Source organism: Halichondria panicea, chromosome 15 (assembly GCF_963675165.1).
Source record: "Halichondria panicea chromosome 15, odHalPani1.1, whole genome shotgun sequence".
Taxonomy (NCBI): Eukaryota; Metazoa; Porifera; class Demospongiae; order Suberitida; family Halichondriidae; genus Halichondria; species Halichondria panicea.
The window spans coordinates 1-24515 of record NC_087391.1 but is presented as its reverse complement, the minus strand read 5'-3'; the positions used below and the strand labels follow the sequence as shown (position 1 = coordinate 24515).

Below are 24515 nucleotides of genomic sequence, written 5' to 3'. Positions count from 1 at the left end.
GTTTATTAAGACCTGGCGATTAATCGAGGAACCCTTACAAGATGAATTTTCAATACACAAAACTTTTTATGATAAAATGGAGGTGTACAAGAAGTGCACAAGTAAAGCCAAAAATATCACACACACATAACAGCATACACCAGCCAAAAAAGTATCTGTCAGTTCAGAAATCTCTTGTTTTACAATAAATTAACACACATTCAGCATACGAGCCACTAATATAATAGAGCTGTCAAATAGAGTACGGATACTTGCAGGAGGCTTATAAATCATGCTATACAATATATGAACATGGACAATACACACATTGCTTATGTAAGTAAGTTCCTAGTCTAACAGCAGCCTTTCTTCTTGTCCTCTTTGAGAGGCTGAGAGGGAGTGATACGAACAGTGTTACCACCACCAGACATGTGACCATTGTCAGGTCCTTGTGCACGCTTGATCTCCGCTGCCATTGTCATAAACGACTGCTCCACATTCGTAGCATTCTTAGCACTCGTTTCCAGAAAAGGAATCTGAAGTTGGTCTGCAAATTCCTGCAAAAAAGTTTTTGTCATGGACCATTAATACGAAGAGGATACACTTGCACAGTGCACGCACATCAATCAAGAGTTGAGTGCCTGGTCCCTATTTCTCGAACAATTACTTACTTTTGCTGTTGTGAAATCCACCACCTTCTTGTTGGTGAGATCACACTTATTTCCTACAAGGAGCTTGCTCACATTGGTGCTAGCATATCGATCAATCTCTTGCAGCCACGTCTTTACGTTTGTGAAAGACTCCTACAAAGCAACAGTCTCAACACAGGCCCACACACCCACACAATACACACAACATATGCACACACACCACACGGTAATAAGAGACATGTGATGTATACATGAACAGTAATTGCTGATACTACACATGCCACATCATTAAGTGTCAACTCATAATAACCCTTTTAGGGTAATAACGCTCACTTGGTCTGTGACGTCGTATACAATGATGATCCCATTGGCTCCTCTGTAATAACTGGACGTGATGGTTCGGAATCTCTCTTGTCCAGCCGTGTCCCACTATATAGGGGGGGGGGGGGGTAATGATAGTAATATCGAAATGGTCATATTAAAGGTGATAAAAGCTTTTAAGAACGTACATGCACTGAGTGTGCGTGTTACTCTTTCAGAATATAAGTTTTGTCACTGTGTACAATACTCATCATTTTAAGCTGCAACAACAGAAACCTTTATTGCAACAAACACACACACACGAGAGAAAGAGATGCACAACCCACACACACCCACACCCACACCCACACACAGGGAGAAAGGTGTTGTAACTCACAATCTGAAGCTTGATGGTCTTTCCGTCCAACTCTACCGTCCGAATTTTCTACAAGGAAAATGGATAATTAGATAGTTCAGATTCGCCTCACACACAATCCAGAGAGTGAGTCCACCATTATTATTATATTATATAATGCAGAGTATTCATGATTCCCTTGTTTAGATACAGGCAATCCTATAGTTGGCCCACGCTCATGACAACAAGACACAGCAAAGCAACTCACAAAGTCAACTCCAATAGTACTGATGTAGCTGTCCGTGTATGTGTCATCCTGTGTATGGGGGGGGGGAGGGGGCTGACATGGCAATACAACTAATACAGTGGCAACAGTGTTAATACACTAACAGACGAACGTACGGCAAATCGCAAGAGCAGACATGACTTTCCTACACCAGAGTCACCAATGAGTAGCAACTTGAACAGGTAGTCACTGCATGAGAGAGAGGGAGGGTACACACACTGTTCATGCAATCACTGTACACACACATAGTCACACTCACAGGAAACGACCAACCCTCACAACCCACTGCCCCTTGATAGCTAGCCATGTTAGCTGAACTGATGCTCATACTGTACACAGTGTGTTGTGTGTAATAGCATACAACAGCTCCAACAGTGTGTGTACTATATGACAGGATATATAATATAGAGACTGGGCTAGGGGCAGACTCACTATTCAGGGTTCATTGCTGGAGATAGAGTACTCTAGGGAACTTGTAGAACTTGTGAAGGACGATACTATACAGCGTGAGTCTTGGACTATCACACAGAGACAAGTAGCTTTAGTAGAGAGTAGGATAAACTGCTAAAAACGCCAGCAATGGCCACACCAAACACACACTCAAAAGCTTTACCCACAGGAAACAAGATGGCGAGGATAGTAATGACATAATTTCAATCACATGATAACCTAGCCCAGCCGGAGCCACGCCCCTGGTGCGCACTAATTGAAAATATAATATCCAGTCCTTCTTCTTCTTCTTTGTAGCCTCCAAATAATGAAGAGTAGCCCATTGGGCAGACGAAAAAGAATATTGAAAATGGGTATTATTATAACACGTAGTAAGAGGGTGGAGCTTTAAACCAATGTGCTTGTGAGAAGGAGATCAGCGCGGGTTTGCCTTAGATCTTTGATGAAGAGCAAGAGCCACTCTTGCGCATGGGCAGCTTTCAGCCAGACAAGGCCTTGCAGGAGATTGTAGAGGGTGTCATGTAGTGCCCTTGGGTCGTGGGGGAGGTGAACACTGATGCAGGATGGGGCATCCTGCAGGAGAGCAAGTCTGCGCATTGAGAGAGCAGGGCAACTTACTAAAAAGTGTGAAGGTGATTCTTCTTCAGTGTTGCATAGTTTGCACGATCCATCACCGGGAGAGATATTTCCTCTGTTGCGATATCTAAACCTGGACGCATCCAGCTCGAGCCCGTCACAGCCCACTAGGAGCCTGATTCTGAAATTTGAGGGGCCATGCATAGAACGATCCAGCTGAGCATGACCATAGCATCGAAGGGCGACCTAGAAGGGCGGGGAGGGATGAGTCCACGTGGTAATAATTATAATTTTGGTGAACAAAAAGCTACAATGTCTAAATCAAGACAAGCTCTCCATGCTGGTAGCTGGTACAGCAATGAAGGTACTCTCTCTCTCTCTGTGTGTGTGTTATATTCACTCTGTAGGCCCAGTACTGGACAAGCAGCTGGAGGATTGGCTGGGGAAGGCAGATCTCATACACACACCAGCTAGAGCCATTATTGCTCCGTATCCTCTCCTATAATACATACTAACACTGGAGTTCACGAGTGTACAACCTTGACCACCTCCATCTCAGTCATGCAGGTTATGCATACAGTGGTCCGTGTGCTGGATATGCGTACAAGCAGATTGACCCCTCCACAGTGTAAGGTCACCCCCCACACACCACGCACCACACTAGCACAACCCCCCTACAGTAAGCGTGTGTTCATCCTTGGCCCCTCCCACCACGTGTACTTACCCGGCTGTGCTCTCTCTTCTCTCACACATTACCACACACCTCTATATGACCTGGAGATAGACCAACACAGTGAGCACTGACACATGCTAGCTACATGTATTCCCCTCCCTACAGTATATTCTGAGCTGAGGGGGAGTGGAGAGTTTGAGGTCATGTCACAAGATATGGACGAGGCAGAGCATAGCATCGAGATGCATCTCCCTTATGTTGCCAAGGTGATGGAGAGTAGGCGTGACAAGTTCACTGTTGTACCGATACTTGTGGGGTCATTAAAGGTCAAAGGTGAAGCAGAGTACGGGAAACTATTCAGCAAATATCTACTGGACCCAGAGAATCTATTTATAGTATCCTCCGACTTCTGTCACTGGGGTAAACTAAACCAACCAATCAGATGGTTTGTTATATACTGCGCTATTTCCTTCATTAGGCAAGAGGTTCAACTACACTCGCTACAACAAAGCTGATGGTCCCATTCATGCTTCTATAGAGGCAATGGACCATGTGGTAAGTGCTGCCACCCCACCCCACCCCACCCACCTCTATGTGCTGTATATAGGGTATGGATAAGATATCAGCTCTGGACAGTGTGGGATTCACCTCTTATCTTGAGGAGACTAGGAACACCATCTGTGGACGTCACCCCATAGCTGTCCTACTACATGTAAGCCCCTCCCACACACACACACAGTAAGCCCCTCCTACACACTCTCACTAGCCATTGATTGCTGTCCTCTTTGGCTGAACAGTCTGCTTCTCCGTATACAATAATAGATATCTTGTGTATCAATACAGCTAGTGGGTGTGTCACTACACCTCTCTCTCATGCAGGCAGTGGATGATATCACCTGTCATCATGATGAGCTCCAGTTCTCACTCAAGTGGGTCAAATACGACCAATCAAGTGCTTGCAAGTCACTCTCTGATAGCTCAGTTAGTTACGCCTCCGCTTCCCTCACCATAGCAACCAAACAATGACTCAGAGAATATAACCACATGCTCTCATTTCATAATGGTTGTATTATATGCTCAATATTATAATAATTATAATTTTATTATATCCATGGCAAACGATAACACAAAAATTGCAGCAAACAACAGTATTACAGTAACAATGTATTATGTCAGTATCCTATAGTATTGGGTTGCTATCATCTGAACCCTCGTACATGGGATCTTGTCGAGCGCTCCTTTGACCTTTGTAGCGGACGGCCGGTCTACTTCCATTGGTTGCCGACGTGTAGGTTGCCGTGGCGACAGGGGTTCTCATGGGGTTAGAGTCCACAGAGCCAACAGTACCATACAAAGTTGTGCCCATGTTACTGCGTGTAGTGTTCTTACGGATTCGTCCAGTGTTCTGCTGTATGAGTGTGAGTGTGTGTGTGAGGGTGTGTGAGTGTGTGTGTACGCCCCCTCACCTGAATGCCGGTGTGCATGGAGTGTGGGTGGGTGTGTGAGTGTGTGTGTACGCCCCCTCACCTGAATGCCGGTGTGCATGGAGGGAGGCTCAGGGTCTATGCCAGGAGAGTAGTCCTCAACTTGCTGACTCATATCTTCCTCAGGGGAGGTCAACAGCCAACCACCTACAAACTTGAGAGGCAAAGGCTTCTTCCCATCAATAAGGTCTGGTGTGAGGCGAAACACTCTGTGCATGTGTGCATGCGAGGACAAGCACACCATACTTAGTACTTTCAAATACCTACTAACAAGTTTTGAAATCGGACGTTCGCAACACAAGTTATGACCTCTCAAAGTTAGCTATGAAACAAGCCTGAATTGTGGCTTAGCTCTCAAGTTAGGTAGAGCCTAGAGCCTCACTTGTCTAGAGCGTAGGTGAATGGTGCAATGGGAATGATGTGGAGAGTGAAGTACATGAGGAAGGCCCCAGCTCCTCCAATGGCTATCATGATAAGACCAGCTAATAGCTGAGCCAGCAAGCGCTCGCCCCAACTCTGTGTGTGGGTGGATATATATAATGCACCAATAGACTAGCTGATGGTCTTACCAAATAAGGTAATCGCAGAGTACAATAACAGAGTCCCTCAAATGCAGCATGGAGGTTACACTCTGAGACACCAGGGTATATGAACACTCCCGTCGCTATCAGACTCCACAGACCACTGAATAATTACAGTAACAACTTATAGAGTACAGGGTACAACATAAAGACACACTATAGGGTACTCACCAGAGTCCGTGTACTGGGACCACTCGAGCGGTGTCTTTGATTCCAGTCTTGTACTCTATGAAGCAGCCAACGTGGTAGAGAATCACACCAATACCTGCAGGGAAAGTTTGGGGCCAATCAAAAGTTATAATTATAATCAATACACCATGTGATAGACATTAGTCAGTACTAACTACAGTTGACTGACTTCCGATGAGACAGGCTGCCCAGTAGTCGACGAATGCACAGCCTGAGGTGATGGACACGAGAGCAGAGAGGACGCCATTAGCTATCTCATTGGCATTCACTGACTCAGTGCGATACCGGACCTAAAGATAACACACACACACTGTGAATGCATGCAGATACACTAGCAGCTAGGGATCGAGAACTAAGCAAAGGATTGGTGTGAGTACCTGTGCCCAGACTGCAATGACGATGGCTGTGATACCTCCTGAGGCTCCAGCCATGATCATGTTGACAGCTATGATGGATGTGACACCATAGAAGGGGTACACTGTGCTCCAGCCATCATTGCCTGGCTTGAGTTTGCGACCAACTACACAGAGGATGGAAGTTAGCGTGTACTAGGAGACACTCACTCACCCTCAATGCTCTCAGTGGAACCACAGTTGAAGGCAAACCAACAAAACCAGAGAATGAAGACACCCAATGCAGCCTCAGAAATGGCCTCATCTCCACCATGCACTGGGTACATCCATGTCCAGAAGCTCCTAGTGTGTGGGCGGTGTGTGGGCGGTGTGTGGGCAGTGTGAGGGGTGTGGGGTGTGGGGCTTACTTACCCTGGTTCCTTGACTCTCTCTGCCATCTCTGCCCCTTTAGCTGGTGGGTCCATTAACTGACTTGCCTGCTGTGTATGTAGTGATGATGGCATATATGGACCATAACTCCATACCTGACTATCATCCCTGCCTCTCCTCGGTGGGCGGAGTCTCTTGTTGTCCTTCCAGTCTTGATACTTGGCAAACAGACACACCATTAAACCACACATACCCCCTGCATGTGAGGTAATGACACCATTAAACCACACATACCCCCTGCATGTGAGGTAATGACACCATTAAACCACACATACCCCCTGCATGTGAGGTAATGGACACCATTAAACCACACATACCCCCTGCATGTGAGGTAATGACACCATTAAACCACACATACCCCCTGCATGTGAGGTAATGGACACCATTAAACCACACATACCCCCTGCATGTGAGGTAATGACACCATTAAACCACACATACCCCCTGCATGTGAGGTAATGGACACCATTAAACCACACATACCCCCTGCATGTGAGGTAATGACACCATTAAACCACACATACCCCCTGCATGTGAGGTAATGGACACCATTAAACCACACATACCCCCTGCATGTGAGGTAATGACACCATTAAACCACACATACCCCCTGCATGTGAGGTAATGACACCATTAAACCACACATATACCCCCTGCATGTGAGGTGCATGTGAGGTAATGGACACCATTAAACCACACATCCTCCCCCCCCTCCCCCCCGAGGTATCCATTCCTGTCATCAATTTTTTTTTTTTAACAAAGCATACGAGATAGTAGTGGGAAGAAAAATAATTGTAATGTTAATAATTATATTCCTGTCATCAATACACACTAGAAGCTAATACATCACTCACCTATGAGATGTACTGCACCACCTCCTGCAAAGTCGAGCACATATATTCTGTCCCCTAAACTAGTGAGGGAGGCTGTGCAGTTATAACCACAGTCTGGCTTATTAGTAGAGGGATGGTAAGGACCATAATCACAGAAGCGATAGGGAGAGAGAGTGTTGCAGTCGTCTGACCAGATGATCCTAGCCACTATAGGGTGGATGATACCCTACAAGTGCACACACACCACATTGGTCACATTGGTTGATCAGATACTGAAAGGTTACAGGGTTCAACTCACGCTGATAACAAATGCACTGACAAAGGCAGCTGGCATCCTCAACTTGTAGGGGTTGGTTACTAGGCAACCTCCCACAATAGTGGCTGCATTGCTGGCAAAGGTGAACTTGAAGAACCACAGAACAGGGTCCGTTATACCGAAGAATTGGGTGGGAATATCCTGAGGAGTGCTGTAGTATGAAATGAGATCAAACCCAATCAGGAAGAACCCAAAGGCACTGGCAAATGCATCTTGGTGTTTCTGCATCACAGGAAGAGAGGGACTGTTAGTTGAGTAGTGGCTGACTAACACACTTACAAGCACCACCACATATCTCCTCTCCTTCTGATCTCTAGCAAAGGCCACCTCCAATAGCATGAACCCTGCTTTCTGTAACATAAGGGAATAAATATCGTTACTTCATATCCTCCCCATACATTGGAAATGTGTTGGTGTTTATTTTTGAGGGTTGCTGATTGTGCATTGTGCATTGTGCATGATACAGTATTTAATTACAACTAGCAACGTGACTCGGACACTTTTAGCTATGGTTAACTTATTAGGTACCATGAAGAAGACAAGAATGGATGCAGTGAGGACCCAGGAGGCACTGGGTGCAGTGTAGCGTAGGTCATCATGCACAGAATCCATCTCACAGGGTCTCTGTACGTGTGCACGAGGGAGCAAGCATCAGCCATGTCACTGTGTGTGCATGTCACTGTGTGTGCATGTCACTGTGTGTGCATGTCACTGTGTGTGTGACTGTGTGTGCATGTCACTGTGTGTGCATGTGACTGTGTGTGTGTGCAAGTCACTGCATGTATGTGTAGTCTACTCACATACTCAAAGATACAAGAGTTGTAGTCATAGCACCAGTCAGTGTCATTGTAGATGAACTCAGCGACATTTGTATCATAATCCATAACCGCAGCCAGCTAGCTAGGAGCAGTCTGCAAGGCTTCCAATGTTAATGGCAGTGCTATACAGTCTGTAAAGCTATACAGTATGTAAATAAACAGTACGTACGTACCTGCCCCTGGCCTTGGTAGTTAGCATGCAGAAGGTAAGGGGGGAGGGGCTGGAGGTGAGCACATGACACATCGTGACTGTCACATGTACTTAGAGCTAGAGAGAAAGACGATCAAGTTTCCTCGAAAGTACAACCGTCGACAAGTCTATTCCTGTGTCCAGTTATGTCAGTATAGAGTGTATCTAAGCTTCGTGTCGATACTCAGAGAGACTCTATAATGGCGGCTGATGGCGAGAGGGCCATGGGTCCACCAATGGGAGGAGGTAACAACAACCAGGAACAACCCTCCACCACCAACTACACTATTCCTGGAATACTACACTTTATTAAACACGAATGGAGTCGTTTTGAGAAAGAGCGTGCCAACTGGGAGGTGGAGAGAGCTGAGCTTCAGGTGAGGGTTGGGCGACACACACACACACACACACTACACTAGAGGGTACCGTGTTAGTATAGTATAGTATAGTATATATATAGTAGCCTGGTTGCCATTCCATGTCATGTGTGTGTCCGTATAGACAGAGTCCCCTAGTCTCATCACCCACCCCCTTGTACTTGTCCCCTAGTCTCATCACCCACCCCCTTGTACTTGTCCCCTAGTCTCATCACCCACCCCCTTGTACTTGTCCCCTAGTCTCACTACCCGCCCCCTCGTGTGTAGTCACTATATAACCTCCTCTGTGTGTGTGTGTGCAGGCCAAGATAGCGTTCCTTCAAGGAGAGCGCAAAGGTCATGAGAATCTGATGCACGATTTGGTTCGGAGGATAAAGATGCTGGAGTACGCCCTCAAGCAAGAAAGGTGAGTCAGTCTGTACAGTGGCTGGGGCGTACAGTGGCTGGAGCACTGAAATAGAAAGTGGACACTGTGTTATTCTATATACTCAATGTATACATGAGCCTGAATCGTGCGTAACAGAGGCTAATACTATTATCAAGTTTGGAGTGATAATTAATAGCCTGAACAGAGTTCAGTGGGTTCAGTGGGGCGAGTGTTTTGATAGAGTCCTTGTTTCCCTACAGAGCTAAGCTGTACAAGTTGCAACATGGCAAGGACATGGGCTTTGATCTCAAGCCTCCTAATCTGGAGCCAGAGCCAACTCGTGAGTCTATCCCCCCCCTACATCATACTCCCTGTCCTTGTTATTAGTCCCCCCCTCCACACACCGTACCCCCTGTCTTTGTTATTAGTCCCCCCTCCACACACCGTACCCCCTGTCCTTGTTATTAGTCCCCCCCTCCACACACCGTACCCCCTGTCCTTGTTATTAGCCCCCCCCCACACACCGTACCCCCTGTCCTTGTTATTAGCCCCCCCCACACACTGTACCCCCTGTCCTTGTTATTAGCCCCCCCCCCACACACTGTACCCCCTATCCTTGTTATTAGTCCCCCCCCCACACACTGTACCCCCTGTCCTTGTTATTAGTCCCCCCCACACACCATACCCCCTGTCTTTGTTATTAGTCCCCCCCTCCACATATCGTACCCCCTGTCCTTGTTATTAGTCCCCCCCCACACACTGTACCCCCTGTCCTTGTTATTAGCCCCCCCCACACACCGTACCCCCTGTCCTTGTTATTAGTGGGTGTGTCCCTACAGCTAACGTACGAGAACTGTCAGCATTCACTGCGCAGAGAGAAGAGAGTAGGAAGATCCTTCGAGAGTACGTTGTTAGTTATTAGTATGAACTGGCTACACTTACCTCCCCCAACACACCACACACCCACCCACACACACCCACACACACACATAGCTACCTGCGTGAGGTGGGGTTCCCTGATAATGTACTAGAAGCGAGGGTCTCACGAATAGCTGCCTACAAGAGTCTGTATGGACAGCACCAACCATTGGACCAGCTCACCTCTAATAGTGTGAGGAGTGACTCTCCTAAACCATCTGTGAGTTGTCTTGTCTGGTGTGTGTTTGTATGTCCTGTACTAATCATGTGGTATGTTGTGACTAATGTCAGCTCTCAGGAATGTCCTCTCAGCTTGTACCCATTAATAGCTGACAGTACCTAATAATATACCAGTGTGCAGTACTGTCAGTGTGTGTGTGTGTGTGTGTGTGTGTGTGCAGTACTGTCAGTGTGTGTGTGTGTGTGTGTGCAGTACTGTAGTGTACTGTAGTGCAGTACTAGTGTGTGTGTGTGTGTGTGCAGTACTAGTGTGTGTGTGCAGTACTAGTGTGTGTGTGCAGTACTAGTGTGTGTGTGTGTGTGTGCAGTACTAGTGTGTGTGTGTGTGTGTGTGTGTGCAGTACTAGTGTGTGTGTGTATGTGCAGTACTGTCAGTGTGTGTGTGCAGTACTGTACTGTCAGTGTGTGTGTGCAGTGCTAGTGTGTGTGTGTGTGTGTGTGCAGTACTAGTGTGTGTGTGCAGTGCTAGTGTGTGTGTGTGTGTGCAGTACTAGTGTGTGTGTGCAGTGCTAGTGTGTGTGTGTGTGTGCAGTACTAGTGTGTGTGTGCAGTGCTAGTGTGTGTGTGTGTGTGCAGTACTAGTGTGTGTGTGCAGTGCTAGTGTGTGTGTGTGTGTGCAGTACTAGTGTGTGTGTGCAGTGCTAGTGTGTGTGTGTGTGTGCAGTACTAGTGTGTGTGTGCAGTGCTAGTGTGTGTGTGTGTGTGCAGTACTAGTGTGTGTGTGCAGTGCTAGTGTGTGTGTGTGTGTGCAGTACTAGTGTGTGTGTGCAGTGCTAGTGTGTGTGTGTGTGTGTGCAGTACTAGTGTGTGTGTGCAGTACTAGTGTGTGTGTGTGTGTGCAGTACTAGTGTGTGGGTGTGTGCCCTGTCAGTGTGTGGGTGGGTTATGTACACACTCATTGTTAATTATGGTCATGTGCAGTAAGTTATCACTGTTCTCACAACTATTATAGTTCATGTCCACCCGCCCCCTCCACAGCTCCCCAGCCTCACACCCTCCACACCCCCACACCTCCCCAGCCTCACTAACGGACCTATTGTTAATGGGTCAGACATGACGGCTCAACCATCCCCCTCCTTCCCTAGACAGACCCTCGATGATGAGGCACAGCCATTGCAAGAGGAGGACAACAAGTGAGACACTCACTCAGTGTGCATACAATAACCACCTCATAATGTGTGTGCTTGTGTGTGTGTGTGCTTGTGTGTGCAGTGAGGGGGAGGACAATGAGGAGGTGGTGTCTGCACTGAGTCAGTATGGTTTCCTTGACGACCAGGATGAGGATGGCAGTGATGACAGTGACAGTGATGATGAGAGTGGTGGCTGGGTGAGCACATTATCACTGTACTAGCTATCTCACGCCCCCTCACTGAGAGTGGTGGCTGGGTGAGCACATTATCACTGTACTAGCTATCTCACGCCCCCTCACTGAGAGTGGTGGCTGGGTGACCACATTATCACTATCTACACCCCCTCACCTCTCAGGGTTTTGTGGACCCTAGTAGAGGCAGTGATGACACCTCCTCTGGTATTGGTGTAGAGAGTGCTAGTGATGACTTTGAGGCAGGGGATATCTCTGTGGGAGGTAGTGGCTCCTCTGTGGGGGGTAGTGGCTCTGAGGACACGTCCCCTCAAGAGCCATGGGCCTCGGATTTCTCTGAGCAGCTCACTAAATACAGGGAGAACAAACCACGCAAGACAAAAGATGTTACATCACGTAAGTGTATTATTCTATATAAAATAATGATTATCCACTGTAACTAATGCCCACCAGGTCCTAGTCGCTCTGAGTTACAGCGTATGGAAGAGTTTATGAATCAGTCGGAGAACGCCCCCTCACAACAGTCACAAAACACACAACCTTCACCATTTGGTGTCATGCGGTTACCAGGACGACGGAAACGTGGCCCTGATCCCGAGTCTCTAGGATTGTCTCCAGGTGGGGTTACCGGGGCAACCATCAAGGCCTCTATGCTAGGAGATCTTGCAGTCATTGACATAGCCAACCAACCAATTGAGGTAATGAACTCACTCTGTGTGTGTGTGTGTGTGTGGGGGGGGTATGGGTGTGTGGGTGTGTACTGCTAATGTGTGTGTGTCTTGTACATAGACTCTGGGGAGTTCGTCTGCTGAAGTAGTTAAGAAATGGGATGACAAGTTCACAATGAGAAGGTGAGTATACAGAGCATAGTCTGGAATTAATGACATAGCAACCAGTGTATGTATGTGATGTGACTAAGAGGTGTAATAACTACTAATAACTAGGGGCAGAATAGGTGTGGCTTAGTGGTTAGGGTGGTGGCTTAGTAGATTAGATGATAGATTAGGCATGGGTTCGATTCCCTCTTGGGGGACCTTTCTTATTTCTTACAAATCAGTTTACTTAGTACTTCCTAAATTTTGAATACATCATACTCCTTCTCAAGTACATAATCAAGTTGGGGCATCGCCTAAACTTAAGTCAGGTAAAGCTCACGCAAGTGCACTGCAGCGTAGGTCGTTGCGGTCATTGCTTACATGTCACACACACACATGCACGCCCACACACACACACACACACACACACACACACACACACACACTGCCCACACACCACACACCACACACCACACACACACACACCACACACACACACACACACTGCACACACACACAGTCATTTCGATGCCATTACTTCGCTGGTATTTCATCCCACGGAGCAGATGTTAATCACAGCCTCTGAGGATGCAACTCTTAAAGTGTGGAGTCTGCAAAAAGCAACTCAGTCGATGCGTAACAACCGTATTGTGGACCTTGAACCCACCCACACATTTAGGGGTCACACTGGGGCAGTCATGTGTGTGGGCGTGAGTGAGGATGGGAGCTGTGTGTATAGTGGGGGCGTGGACACGAGCATCAGAGCATGGAAACTACCGTCAGACGAGGTTGACCCCTTTGACCCCTATGGTGAGCTTACTGCAGTGTAGTGTTGTTGTCATCCTCTCTTCCTCCAGAACCTCTGTTACACGCTGGTCTCCTCCACGGACATACTGATACAGTGTGGGAGGTCAGAGTTCAACCTAGTACTGGACTCCTCCTCTCATGTTCAGCTGATGGTCGCTGTATTCTCTGGAACTCTCACAACACAAACCCACTTCTTAAATTGTTTCAAGTAGAAGACAGTAAGTGCATGGGACAGTTCACTGTACCACATAGTGGATGCTCTCCATATGATTCTGTTGGATGCAAGCCTTTGTAGTAGTAGACTGTATTGATGGTGTCCGTCTGTGTGTTGCAGGATGTGGTATACCCACCTCTGTGGACTTCATCTCCACTGACTCTTATCAGATGGTGGCCTCTTACTCAGCGGCCAAAGCCATTGTCTTTGACTTGGAGACAGGACAATCAGTGCTCAACTTGGACAGCTCTAGCACTTATGGTGAGCATGTGTACTTATTGTGTGTGTTGTGTGTGTATTGTTTGCTATACATGTACAGTGTACTTTAGCCTCCTTAGTGGCGATACCTCACATAATTATTACCACTAGCTAACCCTCACACACACCCCCCCCCCCACACACACACACACCCTCACAGATGGCACTCCTGGCACTCAGATCAACCGTATAGTGTGTCATCCCACCCTCCCAGTACTGGCCACTGCACACGAGGACAAGTACATACGCTTCTACGACAAGAACACTGGGAAGGTGACTCACTCTATGACTGCACATCCTGATGCTGTAGCTGCTCTCACCTTTGACCCCCACGGCCTCTATCTCCTCTCAGGAGGTGAGTATACTCATGTAGACTTGGTGTCATGTTCATCTTTACTGCCTCCCCCCTCACACACACACTAGGTCATGATGGTTCTCTAAGGTTCTGGAGTGTTGACTCTAAGACGTGTGTGCAAGTAGTGCCTGCACACAGGAAACATTACGATGAATCAGTCAACAGTGTGGCATGTCATCCGTCTCTACCATTCTTTGCCAGTGCCGGTGCCGATGGAGTCGCTAAAGTGTTTGAATGAATAATTGAATTTAGGAGTAGCTCAATTTATCACATAGTTTGAGTGCACCATGCAATGACTGTAAAACTAGACCTTCAAAAATAGCTGCTGTCAGTGGGTGGTGATTTATTAGAGTTTTGCTGTATATCACGGTATAATAATTATCCCGTGTAGTAGTATTATGTTATTTATTGTATTACTATAGTAAGTGTTTTGTTCTGTGGCTATAATGTTGTCATTACTGTCTCGATCTACTCACGCCTTCTTTTTACACTTGTTGTACTTTACCATGCAAATTCACATTTTGACATTGAATTTACCACCATCAATATTAATACTAATACAGTACAACAAGTTAATTAGTTTGTGAATGATTTAATATTGCTTGTACTTGTCTTTGTTCTTGAGTATGAACATGGCCACATACTCGATGGGGTCCGGGGGCCTGCAGGCAATGAACACTGCATGACTGTATTAGTATATAAGACACCTTACCTCTGACGTGCTACTGCAGCCATGGCATCCATCATCACAGGCACCACAGTGTGATCCAGGTAGGATCGAGTACTGAGGGAGTCTATCTCCACCTTGGGCATGGGCGCTTCCATTCGGGCTTCTTGCATCTCTATGAACCTCTAACAAAGCAAGATAATAGCACCATTTAATAGCACAGAGCTCACCAAGACAGAGTCAGGGAGTCCCTTTATGGGCTCCTCTGCTTGATCCTCTGACTGCTGCTCAGGCTCTTCTTTAGACATCTTTTCATCACTAGTAGCTGTCTCCATTTCAATCGTTGTTGTCAGAGCAACGGTGACTTAAACTTGTAATAGATATTATTATTTGGCGCACAGTTCAAAGTACAAATATGCACCCAGATCTGTCATTAGTTGTGACCTTTTGACCTTGTCGGACCTCCTCTGGGCTACTATTTTGCACATGGTTTGCTGAAATAGAATATGTACGGCATCATCATTAGCTGTGAACATTTTTTAGTACCCAGATTGGTCTTCAGGAGAGTAGGCTTAAGGATCCATAGCTACAGGCACCGCCGCACAGCCACTTACTACATTTTTTTTTTGTATTTTTCACCGAGCAAATGCTTGCAGGTATCAAACTCAATCGTGGGACAAAAATCGTATTAATCAAAAAAACGTTCGATACAACGGCTACAAAGATCTACAATCCAAAATAAAGTGATCTATAATAATTATACACAAAGATGCTAACATTAGTTAGTGAGAAACAAAACCCGTTAGAGTTCCTTTATAGCTGCCAGTGTTGAGCGCAGTACTGCCACCTGTGACTGTGTGTGTGTGTGGGGGGGGGGGGGTAATGTCAATGCCATACTGTGTGGGGGGTAATATCAATGCCATACTGTGTGTTAAGTACCTTAGCATGTTTTATCTGTAGCTCAGACAGCTCCACCTGTATCACATAATTATGAGCGTATACATCAGCATTTCAATTACAATACATTACCAGATTTTTCTTGTAGGCTGCCACTCTTCGTTCCTTGAAAGACAGTAACTCTGCAAACACACACATTAATCAATCAACCAAGACAGACTGGAAAGGGTTGCACAACATAGCCCACTAGTCCCCTCTAGGTGCCCTGCTCCCCATGACAATACAATACACAGATTCTAGAGGCTGCTATGAGTAAAAGATAACGCCTAAGGGTTTTGAATAGAGGTACCTTGCTTTCCAGTGTCTGACAGCTTCTCAAACTTGGTGCTGCATGTCTGCTGGCTAGTCTCTGCCTCACTTACTCCTTTGTTCTTGACTTTAGCTGTCTCTAGTTTCTTATTGGCAGCCTCGTAGTTGGCCAGGCTCCTCATTCGTCGATACAGCAAGTCCTGCATCACATGACATGAGGGAGGACCAGAGAATATCACATGACCTTACGAGGCAAGCTTGAGAGTCACGCTCATAGTAGCGAAGGAGATCAGAGAGTTTCAAGTCCTCATCAGATGTGACGCGCCCCTCAAGTTTCTACACACAGAGGCAATGTCAAGTACAGCTAGTGTACATATAAACTCACTCTAATCTTCTCATAGCTGTCACCAGTCTTGCGATACAATCTGAGGAAGGTACACAATCACAGAGACTAATGAAGGGGGCTATTGAGACATACCCAGCTAGAGGGTCATCCTTGCCCACTGACAGGAGGCTAACATAAGCAGACACTCCAATGTATGAGTCAGCTAGTCTCTTGTGGGCCTTGGTAACTTTGTCCCCTGCCTTAGTGGCATCACGTACTCTGCAGAACAATTGGTGGCACTGAGTACACAACAATGGATGTATTATCTGTAAAACGTATCACATACATCTTGTGTAGCTATTGGACATAATTATTAATGTTTAGATAGCTAATTATAAAACAGCTATGCATGCAAGTAAGGATACATACCTATACCAACATTGAGCTGAGTGCTTACTTGGCATGGTATTCATCAAGGAACTTCTTCTCTGCTTCGAACCACGAGTCCACATCTTTGTAGCTCTTGAGCACCAAAGATTCATCAATGCTCTTGGAGAATCCTTTGAACAGGGAACCTAGCTTCTCTTTAGTGTTCTTGCTGCGTACACTCAGCTGGAGGGAAGGAAGTATATTCAACTACATCCTCCACTATTTGCATGGACCTACATCTCCATCAAACTCGAGGAAGACCTGGTAGTTGCGGTCAGTCCTCAACACAGGGTGAGCTGCCAGCCTCTGAAGAAACACTTCATGCATGGCAACTGTCTTCTTGAAGGTAGCCAGGTACTCCCTGTACAGACAGTGACAGTGGGAATACACTGTACATGCATGCATACTTACGCTTCAAGTTCTTGCTTCATCTTGGTGTACTCTTCCTTGGTCATGGTTTCCTCGCCTGAAGGTATTAATAATACATGTATAATTAGAGGCCTCTTCATTTGGAAATTACTAGAATCGGCTCTGTAACAAGAGTTCTGGTGGTCCAAATTCAACGATTGTATGCTTAAATCATAAATATTTGGAACAGGCCATAATTCATTTCTGGGAAAGACCACCCCTAACCCTAACCCTAACAATAGTATTTTGTCTCTTTTTTTAGCACATCAAAATGTTGTTGAAAAATATCTGTGTCATCAAAGTTTATATTTGAGAGATAGGCCGTGAAATTTTTGACATTGGATCAACTGTACTGAAGTTATGGCTGTTGAAAGATGTTCAACTACACCCCCACCCCCTCCGTTTAATCAATATCTTTCAGCTGCTATAACTTGAATTCTGTAGATCCAAAGTCAAAAATTTTTGGATTTTCTGAATGCTTGGAAAAATATCTTTCAAATGGTGTCATCAAAGTTCATATTTGAGAGATAAAAATATTTGCCGATTTGGCCGTACCATGGATTATAGCCCATGGTCCGAGGCCAAAAAATGACAAATTACGGCCCGGACGAAATTTTGGATTGAAACACATCATTTGAAAGGTATTTTTCTGAGCTTTTAGAAAATCATGACATTTTTTACATTGGATCAACTGTACTCAAGTTATGGCTGTTGAAAGATGTTCAACTACACCCCCCACCCCCTCCGTTTAATCAATATCTTTCAGCTGCCATAACTTGAATTCTGTGGATCCAAAGTCAAAAATTTTTGGATTTTCTGAATGCTTGGAAAAATACCTTTCAAATGGTGTCATCAAAGTTCATATTTGAGAGATAAAAATATTTGCTGATTTGGCCGTACCATGGATTATAGCCCATGGTACGGCCAAATCAGCAAGCCGTAATTTGTCATTTTTTGGCCTCGGACCATGGGCTATAATCCATGGTACGGCCAAATCGGCAAATATTTTTGCCCATGGTCCGAGGCAGAAAAATGACAAATTACGGCCCGGACGAAATTTTGGATTGAAACACACCATTTGAAAGGTATTTTTCTCATCATGACATTTTTAACATTGGATCAACTGTACTCAAGTTATGGCTGTTGAAAGATGTTCAACTACACCCCCACCCCCTCCGTTTAAAATCAATATCTTTCAGCTGCCATAACTTGAATTCTGTGGATCCAAAGTCAAAAATTTTTGGATTTTCTGAATGCTTGGAAAAATACTTTTCAAATGATGTGTTTCAATCCAAAATGATTTCTAAGCTTTCAGAAAATAAACGTTATTGGACCAACGGAACTAAAGTTATGGCCGTTCAAGAATGCTCTATTTTAACGCTACAATGTACAATCATGTATTTTATTACACAAATGAAATCTGAACCTTCTCTAAGCTTGGCCAGTTTGTGTCGAGGCTCATCAAAATCTGGTTTCGGAGGAGCTGGTGGGATCTGTGTGAGTTGATGGGGCGTGGTTAAGGGGTGTGGTCTATCCCGGTGTGTATACTCACAATGATTCCAGCGTACTCTTCATCCTCTACAAAGCGATCATGAAGCCACAAGAACTCAGCATGGTCCCTCACAGTCGTGAAGTCTGTCTTCTTGAACACTTTGAGAGTTGTCTACACACACATACACACAGAGTCACACAAGCCACACCCCCACATGCAGAGTCACACCCCTTCCTATCGTACCTTAGTGTGCACGGTGAACTTGACCTTCTCTTGTTCACTGAGTGCATCAGAGATGTCTACAAGGAGAGAGGTGTCAGTCTCCAAGTCCACTGTAGCTGATCGTTCCTTTGCAGCCACCTCCTCCCCCAAGTCTGGGGCATTCAAGTCCTCACTATCCTGTGAGGGAAGGTTGTCTACTAGCAACTTGTATTGCATAGCTATGATCCATGTATCAGCCACCACTCACCATCATTGTGAAACCAGCAACAAGTTAAATAGAGAGGTAGGCCGACTAGCTAGCTGTAGAGGACAAACAAAGCTTATTTTCGGGGTCAAAGGTCACTGTGTCATGTGCACCAGCCCCTTTTTCAGGTGTAATAACCTCGAATCCAGGACGCGAATGTGACATCATTCTGGTCATTACAAAATGGCTGCTCAGCTGCAATGCAGGATTTATGGTGGACGTGACCCTGTGGACATTAACAAGACAGTGGAGATAGGAACAAAGGAGGGCAGCCATCTTTCAGTCCTCAGCCAAGAGCTGGTGAACTTTCAGGATGTCATTAATTGTGCACTCAGTGAACTTGTAGATAAAGAGAAAGCGATGGGCGTGTCAAGTGGGCGTGGTCACATGGCCCAAGGTAACATACATGCACAGTAAGAACTGACAATAATTTATGTTATTTCACTGCAGATATTTCACTGCAGATATTGAGAGCTTTGACAGCGACATCGATAATACAGACAACAAGAGGCAAAGAACATAAACAATATAATCATTGTATTATAGTAATGTTGTTGCTCAGTCTCTATCAGCAATAGCTACTAGCCTCTCGTCCACTTGAGCCTCGGTCAATACCCTGCATGCATGCATAGTGTGGTGTGGGTGTGTGTGGGTGTGTGTACATGCATGCATAGTGTGGTGTGGGTGTGTGTGTGCATAGTGTGGTGTGGGTGTGTGTGTGCATGGTGTGGTGTGGGTGTGTGTGTGCATGTGGTGTGGGTGGGTATAGGCATTATTTTAGACTCACCTGAACTTTGGGTTATCTTTTGAGACGACTCCAATCTCAATATCAGAGGACTTGAAGTCAGCAGAGAGCACAGAGGACAATGCCATTATTGCCATCTAAACACAAGCAGTTACTCAACACACTCATACAGTACAGTAAATACCTCCACCGTCTCGTTGTAGGTCCAGGAGGGTTTCTTGCGTATCTTCTTCTCTAGATAGTTGTTAGCCTCAGTTTGCTTAACACCAACAGCCACGGCCTTGTATCCACAGTAGTAGCCAGCAGGGTCAGTCTTGTAGACTTGTGGTCCCTTCTCTTCATCCATCGACACCAAGATCATGCCTGCAATACACACACAACTAACTTGTATCTAAGCACATCACTGGAAAGCTATTGAATGCAATCTAATTAACGAGCTCTCAGAGATAGCTACCAAAACGACTGAAATATGAAAAGAGCAAACTGGTGCAGACTTACTGCACCCAAGAGGACGCATGTTGGCATTCTGAGTGTAGACTTGAGAAATGTCAGCCATTCTACGACACAACACGTCCACTGGCATCTCGTAACCATAGCGATACTGAAAATCCGCTGCCTCCTGTCGCGCCCTTTGAACCTGAGCTCTGCCGTCAGCTGAAAGAGTATGATCATAATAAGTAAACAAGGTCTTGAGATAAAGACAGTCAGCACTTACCCACCATTCCCGTCATGACTGCCCCAATATGCTCAGTGACGGGATAGAGGTGACTCACAGATGAGGGGTCTAGGAGACTGTCAGGAACCTTGTGTTGAGTGATAACTACGGCACAGTCTGTACCACGCACACCCAGAGAGGTGGTCATGCCTTGGTTGATGGCTTTGAACGCATACTCTGCAAGGAGACAATATCAACAGTGACTCTCTTAACAGCTACCAATCAATCAAGACTAATAATTACGAAGCCAGAGGTCGCTTCTTTTGGAGGTTGAAAAATAATATTGAAGACTGGGTGTTGCATATTTAGAGGGTCGCATCTAATTGGAGGTAGCTCTACTCACTTTGATTTCTAGCAGTTTAAAAACGTGTATTTTCCAGTAGGCTAGAATCAGGCTAGGGTGGACGTGAAATTAAAAATTATTGTCAACGTATTAACGGTTGCTACTTTTAGAGGTCAGAAATTACTAAGCTCGATCGATCGGTTGGTTTATATGGTATAGATTAAAAGGTATAGGGTAGATCAACTATTAAACTGAAAGGCTACTGCACAACCTACCAACTTGATAGAGCCGGCCCTCAGGAGAGAATATCGTGATATGACGGTCAAATCCAGCACTGCTACCCCTCGCCATTTTGATGACTAGCAAACCACGTTGATGTTGATCTCTCATTTATTACTTTGACGACCTTGACAATTGTCAATTATTATGACCTTTGAACTAAGGGCAAGGCAAGTTGCTTAGCCTCGATTCCAGGCCGCAAAGTTCTTCGCGGCCTGGAATCGAGGCTAGTTGCGTATGCAAAAAAAAAAAAAAAAGGCGTTGCTGTGTACGTGTATCATGTGATGTCTAGAAACCAAGCCCAAAGACAAGACACAATCAATAAGCTGTAAAACTGGATTCTTTCAATAGAAGGTCTTCGAGTAAAGCCGGTAGTTACCTGGAAGAGAGAGAGCCGCTATTAGAAGAGAGAGATATGGCCGTAAGTTGTTATTCCGCTGTAGTGCGGTGTTGGAGTGTTCACTATCCATCTCTTTATTGTAGGATGAGGATGAGCGCTACCGTGTTGAACAAAGGATTGATCATGTCACTAACGAGAGTCTCGATGCTACCAAGCGTATTAGACAGGTAGCTGAGGAGACTAATAGGATGGGCGTCGATACTTTGATCACCCTCAACGAGCAAGGGGAGCAGTTGGACAATGTTGAGAACAGGTTGGATGAGATTGATGTTGACCTCAAGCAGACTGATCGTAACCTCACTAAACTTGAGACTTGTTGCTGTTGTTTCCATCGTTGCTGTGTACCTCGTGACATGTCGAAGAATCGTCAGTACAAGAAAGTGTACGGAAAGAAAGCTGAGATGGACAATGTGGTTCAGGATCAGCCTCGTAGGAGTGGGGGAGGGGCTAGTCGTGATGATCCCTCCGGACCTTATGTTAAGAGAGTGACTGGGGACGAGCGCGAGGACGAAATGGAGGACAACCTTCAGTAAGGAAACGTTCATTGTGTGATTATTACCTACACTTGTACTGAGTCCCCCAAGCCTTTTGTGATAATTATTGTGTTTGTGCAGGGCTGTTGGTGATATTCTGGGCAACCTCAAGGGCATTGCTGAGGAAATGGGAGGAGAGTTGGACCGGCAGAACAAGCAGTTGGACAGAGTCAACAAGAAAGCTGATGTCAATGTTTCTCATTTGGACCAAGCCAACTCACGCATTCGTAGGCAACTCTGAACATTGCCAACAGAAACTGTATAATTATTTATCAGTGTGTACCTAGAATAAGGATAACTTCATTGTTCTTAATGATTATTGTTTTTAGTATCAATCTTTTAATACAATTACACACATGACATGATATAAACTGTAACTATGTTTTGTTATTGTTTGTTGTGAACATCTGTTGAACGTTTAGTTTCAGAATGTTCCAAGTTAACTTGCTCTGTAGTTTCAGCCACCCCCTGCCAGTGACACACTAATAATAGCACAATTAATAAGGGGGCTTACTTGGTGTAGCTGAGATGCTCTGGATACTTGTCATCTAAGAACCTCTTATAGAACTCTGACAGCTCCCTCACACTCAGCCTCCCCTCACCACCTGTAGTATGAGATGTCACTAGTGTATGGTATAAAAGGGGAGAGGGTCGTACCTGTATCAACAAGCCGACTCTGGGCAAACACATCTTTCCCCTCTTGAAATTGACGGTTGTGTCTAGACCAGAACTCATGGTTGTACTGCCACACCTTATTCTCCAGTTCCTGTACCCTCAGCTCCTGTGAATGATAAATAATGGTTGCACACACACACAGGTAACGTCATAGATAGTATCTATGGTAACGTACAGGTTGCATACACACATGTACAGGTGCTTACAGCTTGAGAGGACGGCTGGAGGTGTTGGACAGGTCTGATGTTAGATAGAGGATCTGAAGGACCTACCAGAGTGTGTTTGTGTCGACAGTACAGTACCCTTCTCAGAAGACTTCTTGTTAGTAGCATAGTGACCTTTAACCCCTATTTAAATGTGCATTACGTAGAATCGTGACCTTTGAACCGAATAAATGGCAGTTAATTAGAATCATTATTGTTATTGAAGATGAGTGTGCGTGGTGTTTGGGTTGTTACTGTAGGGACAGAGGAGTCTCCCCCACGGTGTCTATTTGCAAGGTATGGTACCCCCTAGCTCTGCATGTACTCAGTGTTCTACTGTACAGACGCTATCCTACAGTAGAGCGGCGAGCACAGCTTCAGTCTTCTCAGTACACTTCACTACCAGCTGATAATGAATTGATAATCTCCCTCCTCTCAGTCGCCACTCAACAACATGCAACAGTAAGTGAGTGTATTCTCTGTCTCTCATTGTGTGTGTGTGTTAGTTCAGTGAGACTAGAGACAGTTGTGTGGGCTCCCACTCATCTCCTGTGTACTGGCTTGGAGAGGGCAAGTTGGGGCCACTGGTTGTCATCCATTCATCAGACCATCTATTAGCAGCCCTCGGAGTGGACCAGTGAGTGTGTTGTACCTTTAGTCACGTGTCTTATTGAGGTTACTGCAGGCAGAGTGTACCTTGTGCCCTGAGCATGTTAGAGGCTATGGCAGAACTGATCACAGATCCTCTAGACGTAAGCATAATCATTGCATAATTAACTAACTCTGGTACGTGTGTGGCCGGCCTGTAGTTGACTGAGTTAAGGAGCTTTTTGAGTGTGTGTGCCCCATTTGGCACGCCCCTGGATCTGCGTCCATCTAATGCAATCAATCGACTGACTCCAGTTCCAGCTAAAGTCAAGCCTCTTAGTGACCTACAGAAGGTTTGTATTAGCTATGCATTGTCTAATGGCCCCTCTCTCCTAGAGTCCTGGTTGGAGTGTGTGTGCGTGTTAGCTATGCATTGTCTAATGGCCCCTCTCTCCTAGAGTCCTGGTTGGAGTGTGTGTGCGTGTTAGCTATGCATTGTCTAATGGCCCCTCTCTCCTAGAGTCCTGGTTGGAATGTGTGTGCGTGTTAGCTATGCATTGTCTAATGGCCCCTCTCTCCTAGAGTCCTGGTTGGAGTGTGTGCGCGTGTTAGCTATGCATTGTCTAATGGCCCCTCTCTCCTAGAGTCCTGGTTGGAGTGTGTGCGCGTGTTAGCTATGCATTGTCTAATGGCCCCTCTCTCCTAGAGTCCTGGTTGGAGTGTGTGCGCGTGTTAGCTATGCATTGTCTAATGGCCCCTCTCTCCTAGAGTCCTGGTTGGAGTGTGTGCGCGTGTTAGCTATGCATTGTCTAATGGCCCCTCTCTCCTAGAGTCCTGGTTGGAGTGTGTGCGCGTGTTAGCTATGCATTGTCTAATGGCCCCTCTCTCCTAGAGTCCTGGTTGGAGTGTGTGCGCGTGTTAGCTATGCATTGTCTAATGGCCCCTCTCTCCTAGAGTCCTGGTTGGA

The 24515-nt window shown here is 45.8% G+C and overlaps 10 protein-coding genes and 1 long non-coding RNA gene across 16 annotated transcripts; 5 read left to right on the top strand and 6 right to left on the bottom strand.

The window, feature by feature from the left end:
• Window positions 1-46: 46 nt before the first annotated feature.
• LOC135348434 (ras-related protein ORAB-1-like) lies at window positions 47-2219 on the bottom strand. The gene is made up of 7 exons (XM_064546651.1): window positions 2003-2219; window positions 1687-1759; window positions 1553-1600; window positions 1327-1374; window positions 963-1058; window positions 651-782; window positions 47-536 (listed from the first exon to the last, which is right to left on the bottom strand). Exons 1-7 carry the CDS (start codon window positions 2014-2016, stop codon window positions 333-335), a joined length of 615 nt encoding a protein of 204 aa, XP_064402721.1. The 5' UTR covers window positions 2017-2219; the 3' UTR covers window positions 47-332.
• Window positions 2220-2822: 603 nt separating this feature from the next.
• LOC135348432 (protein MEMO1-like) lies at window positions 2823-4377 on the top strand. The gene is made up of 8 exons (XM_064546649.1): window positions 2823-2960; window positions 3004-3085; window positions 3156-3224; window positions 3277-3389; window positions 3435-3689; window positions 3748-3824; window positions 3877-3981; window positions 4149-4377. The coding sequence occupies exons 1-8, from the start codon at window positions 2861-2863 to the stop codon at window positions 4293-4295; spliced, it is 948 nt and encodes a 315-aa protein (XP_064402719.1). The 5' UTR covers window positions 2823-2860; the 3' UTR covers window positions 4296-4377.
• Window positions 4302-8494, bottom strand: LOC135348427 (putative ammonium transporter sll1017). 6 transcript variants are annotated; one of them, XM_064546637.1, is made up of 16 exons: window positions 8446-8494; window positions 8255-8365; window positions 7983-8078; window positions 7734-7805; window positions 7437-7676; window positions 7160-7364; window positions 6401-6501; window positions 6288-6355; window positions 6091-6218; window positions 5901-6043; window positions 5693-5813; window positions 5506-5599; window positions 5323-5437; window positions 5136-5269; window positions 4797-4962; window positions 4302-4677 (listed from the first exon to the last, which is right to left on the bottom strand). In XM_064546637.1, the coding sequence occupies exons 2-16, from the start codon at window positions 8336-8338 to the stop codon at window positions 4450-4452; spliced, it is 1995 nt and encodes a 664-aa protein (XP_064402707.1). In that variant the 5' UTR covers window positions 8339-8365; window positions 8446-8494; the 3' UTR covers window positions 4302-4449. The 6 variants fall into 6 exon arrangements, with proteins under 6 accessions (XP_064402707.1, XP_064402706.1, XP_064402709.1 ...); XM_064546636.1 differs by having other exon boundaries at window positions 8255-8409; window positions 8445-8461; XM_064546639.1 differs by having other exon boundaries at window positions 4302-4674; window positions 8255-8409; window positions 8445-8461.
• A 29-nt stretch (window positions 8495-8523) lies between these two features.
• On the top strand, window positions 8524-14682 carry LOC135348425 (striatin-like). Its single transcript, XM_064546634.1, has 15 exons — window positions 8524-8839; window positions 9142-9245; window positions 9467-9546; window positions 10046-10109; window positions 10200-10344; window positions 11343-11497; window positions 11577-11691; window positions 11850-12081; window positions 12139-12383; window positions 12475-12536; window positions 13021-13310; window positions 13358-13525; window positions 13642-13782; window positions 13940-14134; window positions 14203-14682. The coding sequence occupies exons 1-15, from the start codon at window positions 8663-8665 to the stop codon at window positions 14370-14372; spliced, it is 2343 nt and encodes a 780-aa protein (XP_064402704.1). The 5' UTR covers window positions 8524-8662; the 3' UTR covers window positions 14373-14682.
• Window positions 14654-15213, bottom strand: LOC135348439 (protein dpy-30 homolog). The gene is made up of 3 exons (XM_064546656.1): window positions 15032-15213; window positions 14847-14986; window positions 14654-14796 (listed from the first exon to the last, which is right to left on the bottom strand). Exons 1-3 carry the CDS (start codon window positions 15134-15136, stop codon window positions 14727-14729), a joined length of 315 nt encoding a protein of 104 aa, XP_064402726.1. The 5' UTR covers window positions 15137-15213; the 3' UTR covers window positions 14654-14726.
• A 257-nt stretch (window positions 15214-15470) lies between these two features.
• On the bottom strand, window positions 15471-19288 carry LOC135348430 (sorting nexin-32-like). Its single transcript, XM_064546645.1, has 14 exons — window positions 19131-19288; window positions 18905-19060; window positions 18722-18832; window positions 18596-18662; window positions 17173-17227; window positions 16999-17122; window positions 16790-16944; window positions 16486-16611; window positions 16393-16432; window positions 16257-16343; window positions 16048-16207; window positions 15831-15880; window positions 15741-15776; window positions 15471-15654 (listed from the first exon to the last, which is right to left on the bottom strand). Exons 1-14 carry the CDS (start codon window positions 19134-19136, stop codon window positions 15604-15606), a joined length of 1224 nt encoding a protein of 407 aa, XP_064402715.1. The 5' UTR covers window positions 19137-19288; the 3' UTR covers window positions 15471-15603.
• A 93-nt stretch (window positions 19289-19381) lies between these two features.
• Window positions 19382-19724, top strand: LOC135348440 (uncharacterized). The gene is made up of 2 exons (XR_010398749.1): window positions 19382-19524; window positions 19592-19724. It is a non-coding gene; the product is annotated as an uncharacterized LOC135348440 (long non-coding RNA).
• On the bottom strand, window positions 19595-21306 carry LOC135348433 (proteasome subunit alpha type-6-like). The gene is made up of 6 exons (XM_064546650.1): window positions 21146-21306; window positions 20588-20764; window positions 20371-20526; window positions 20057-20235; window positions 19915-20009; window positions 19595-19743 (listed from the first exon to the last, which is right to left on the bottom strand). Exons 1-6 carry the CDS (start codon window positions 21258-21260, stop codon window positions 19686-19688), a joined length of 780 nt encoding a protein of 259 aa, XP_064402720.1. The 5' UTR covers window positions 21261-21306; the 3' UTR covers window positions 19595-19685.
• A 103-nt stretch (window positions 21307-21409) lies between these two features.
• LOC135348436 (synaptosomal-associated protein 23-like) lies at window positions 21410-22514 on the top strand. The gene is made up of 3 exons (XM_064546652.1): window positions 21410-21570; window positions 21633-22078; window positions 22164-22514. Exons 1-3 carry the CDS (start codon window positions 21565-21567, stop codon window positions 22321-22323), a joined length of 612 nt encoding a protein of 203 aa, XP_064402722.1. The 5' UTR covers window positions 21410-21564; the 3' UTR covers window positions 22324-22514.
• On the bottom strand, window positions 22382-23124 carry LOC135348438 (COA8 family protein Y39B6A.34, mitochondrial-like). The gene is made up of 4 exons (XM_064546654.1): window positions 22964-23124; window positions 22740-22863; window positions 22597-22687; window positions 22382-22550 (listed from the first exon to the last, which is right to left on the bottom strand). The coding sequence occupies exons 1-4, from the start codon at window positions 23087-23089 to the stop codon at window positions 22460-22462; spliced, it is 432 nt and encodes a 143-aa protein (XP_064402724.1). The 5' UTR covers window positions 23090-23124; the 3' UTR covers window positions 22382-22459.
• Window positions 23125-23136: 12 nt separating this feature from the next.
• On the top strand, window positions 23137-24468 carry LOC135348437 (AP-5 complex subunit mu-1-like). The gene is made up of 6 exons (XM_064546653.1): window positions 23137-23257; window positions 23305-23422; window positions 23467-23597; window positions 23646-23712; window positions 23770-23901; window positions 23945-24468. Exons 1-6 carry the CDS (start codon window positions 23187-23189, stop codon window positions 23972-23974), a joined length of 549 nt encoding a protein of 182 aa, XP_064402723.1. The 5' UTR covers window positions 23137-23186; the 3' UTR covers window positions 23975-24468.
• Window positions 24469-24515: the final 47 nt, after the last annotated feature.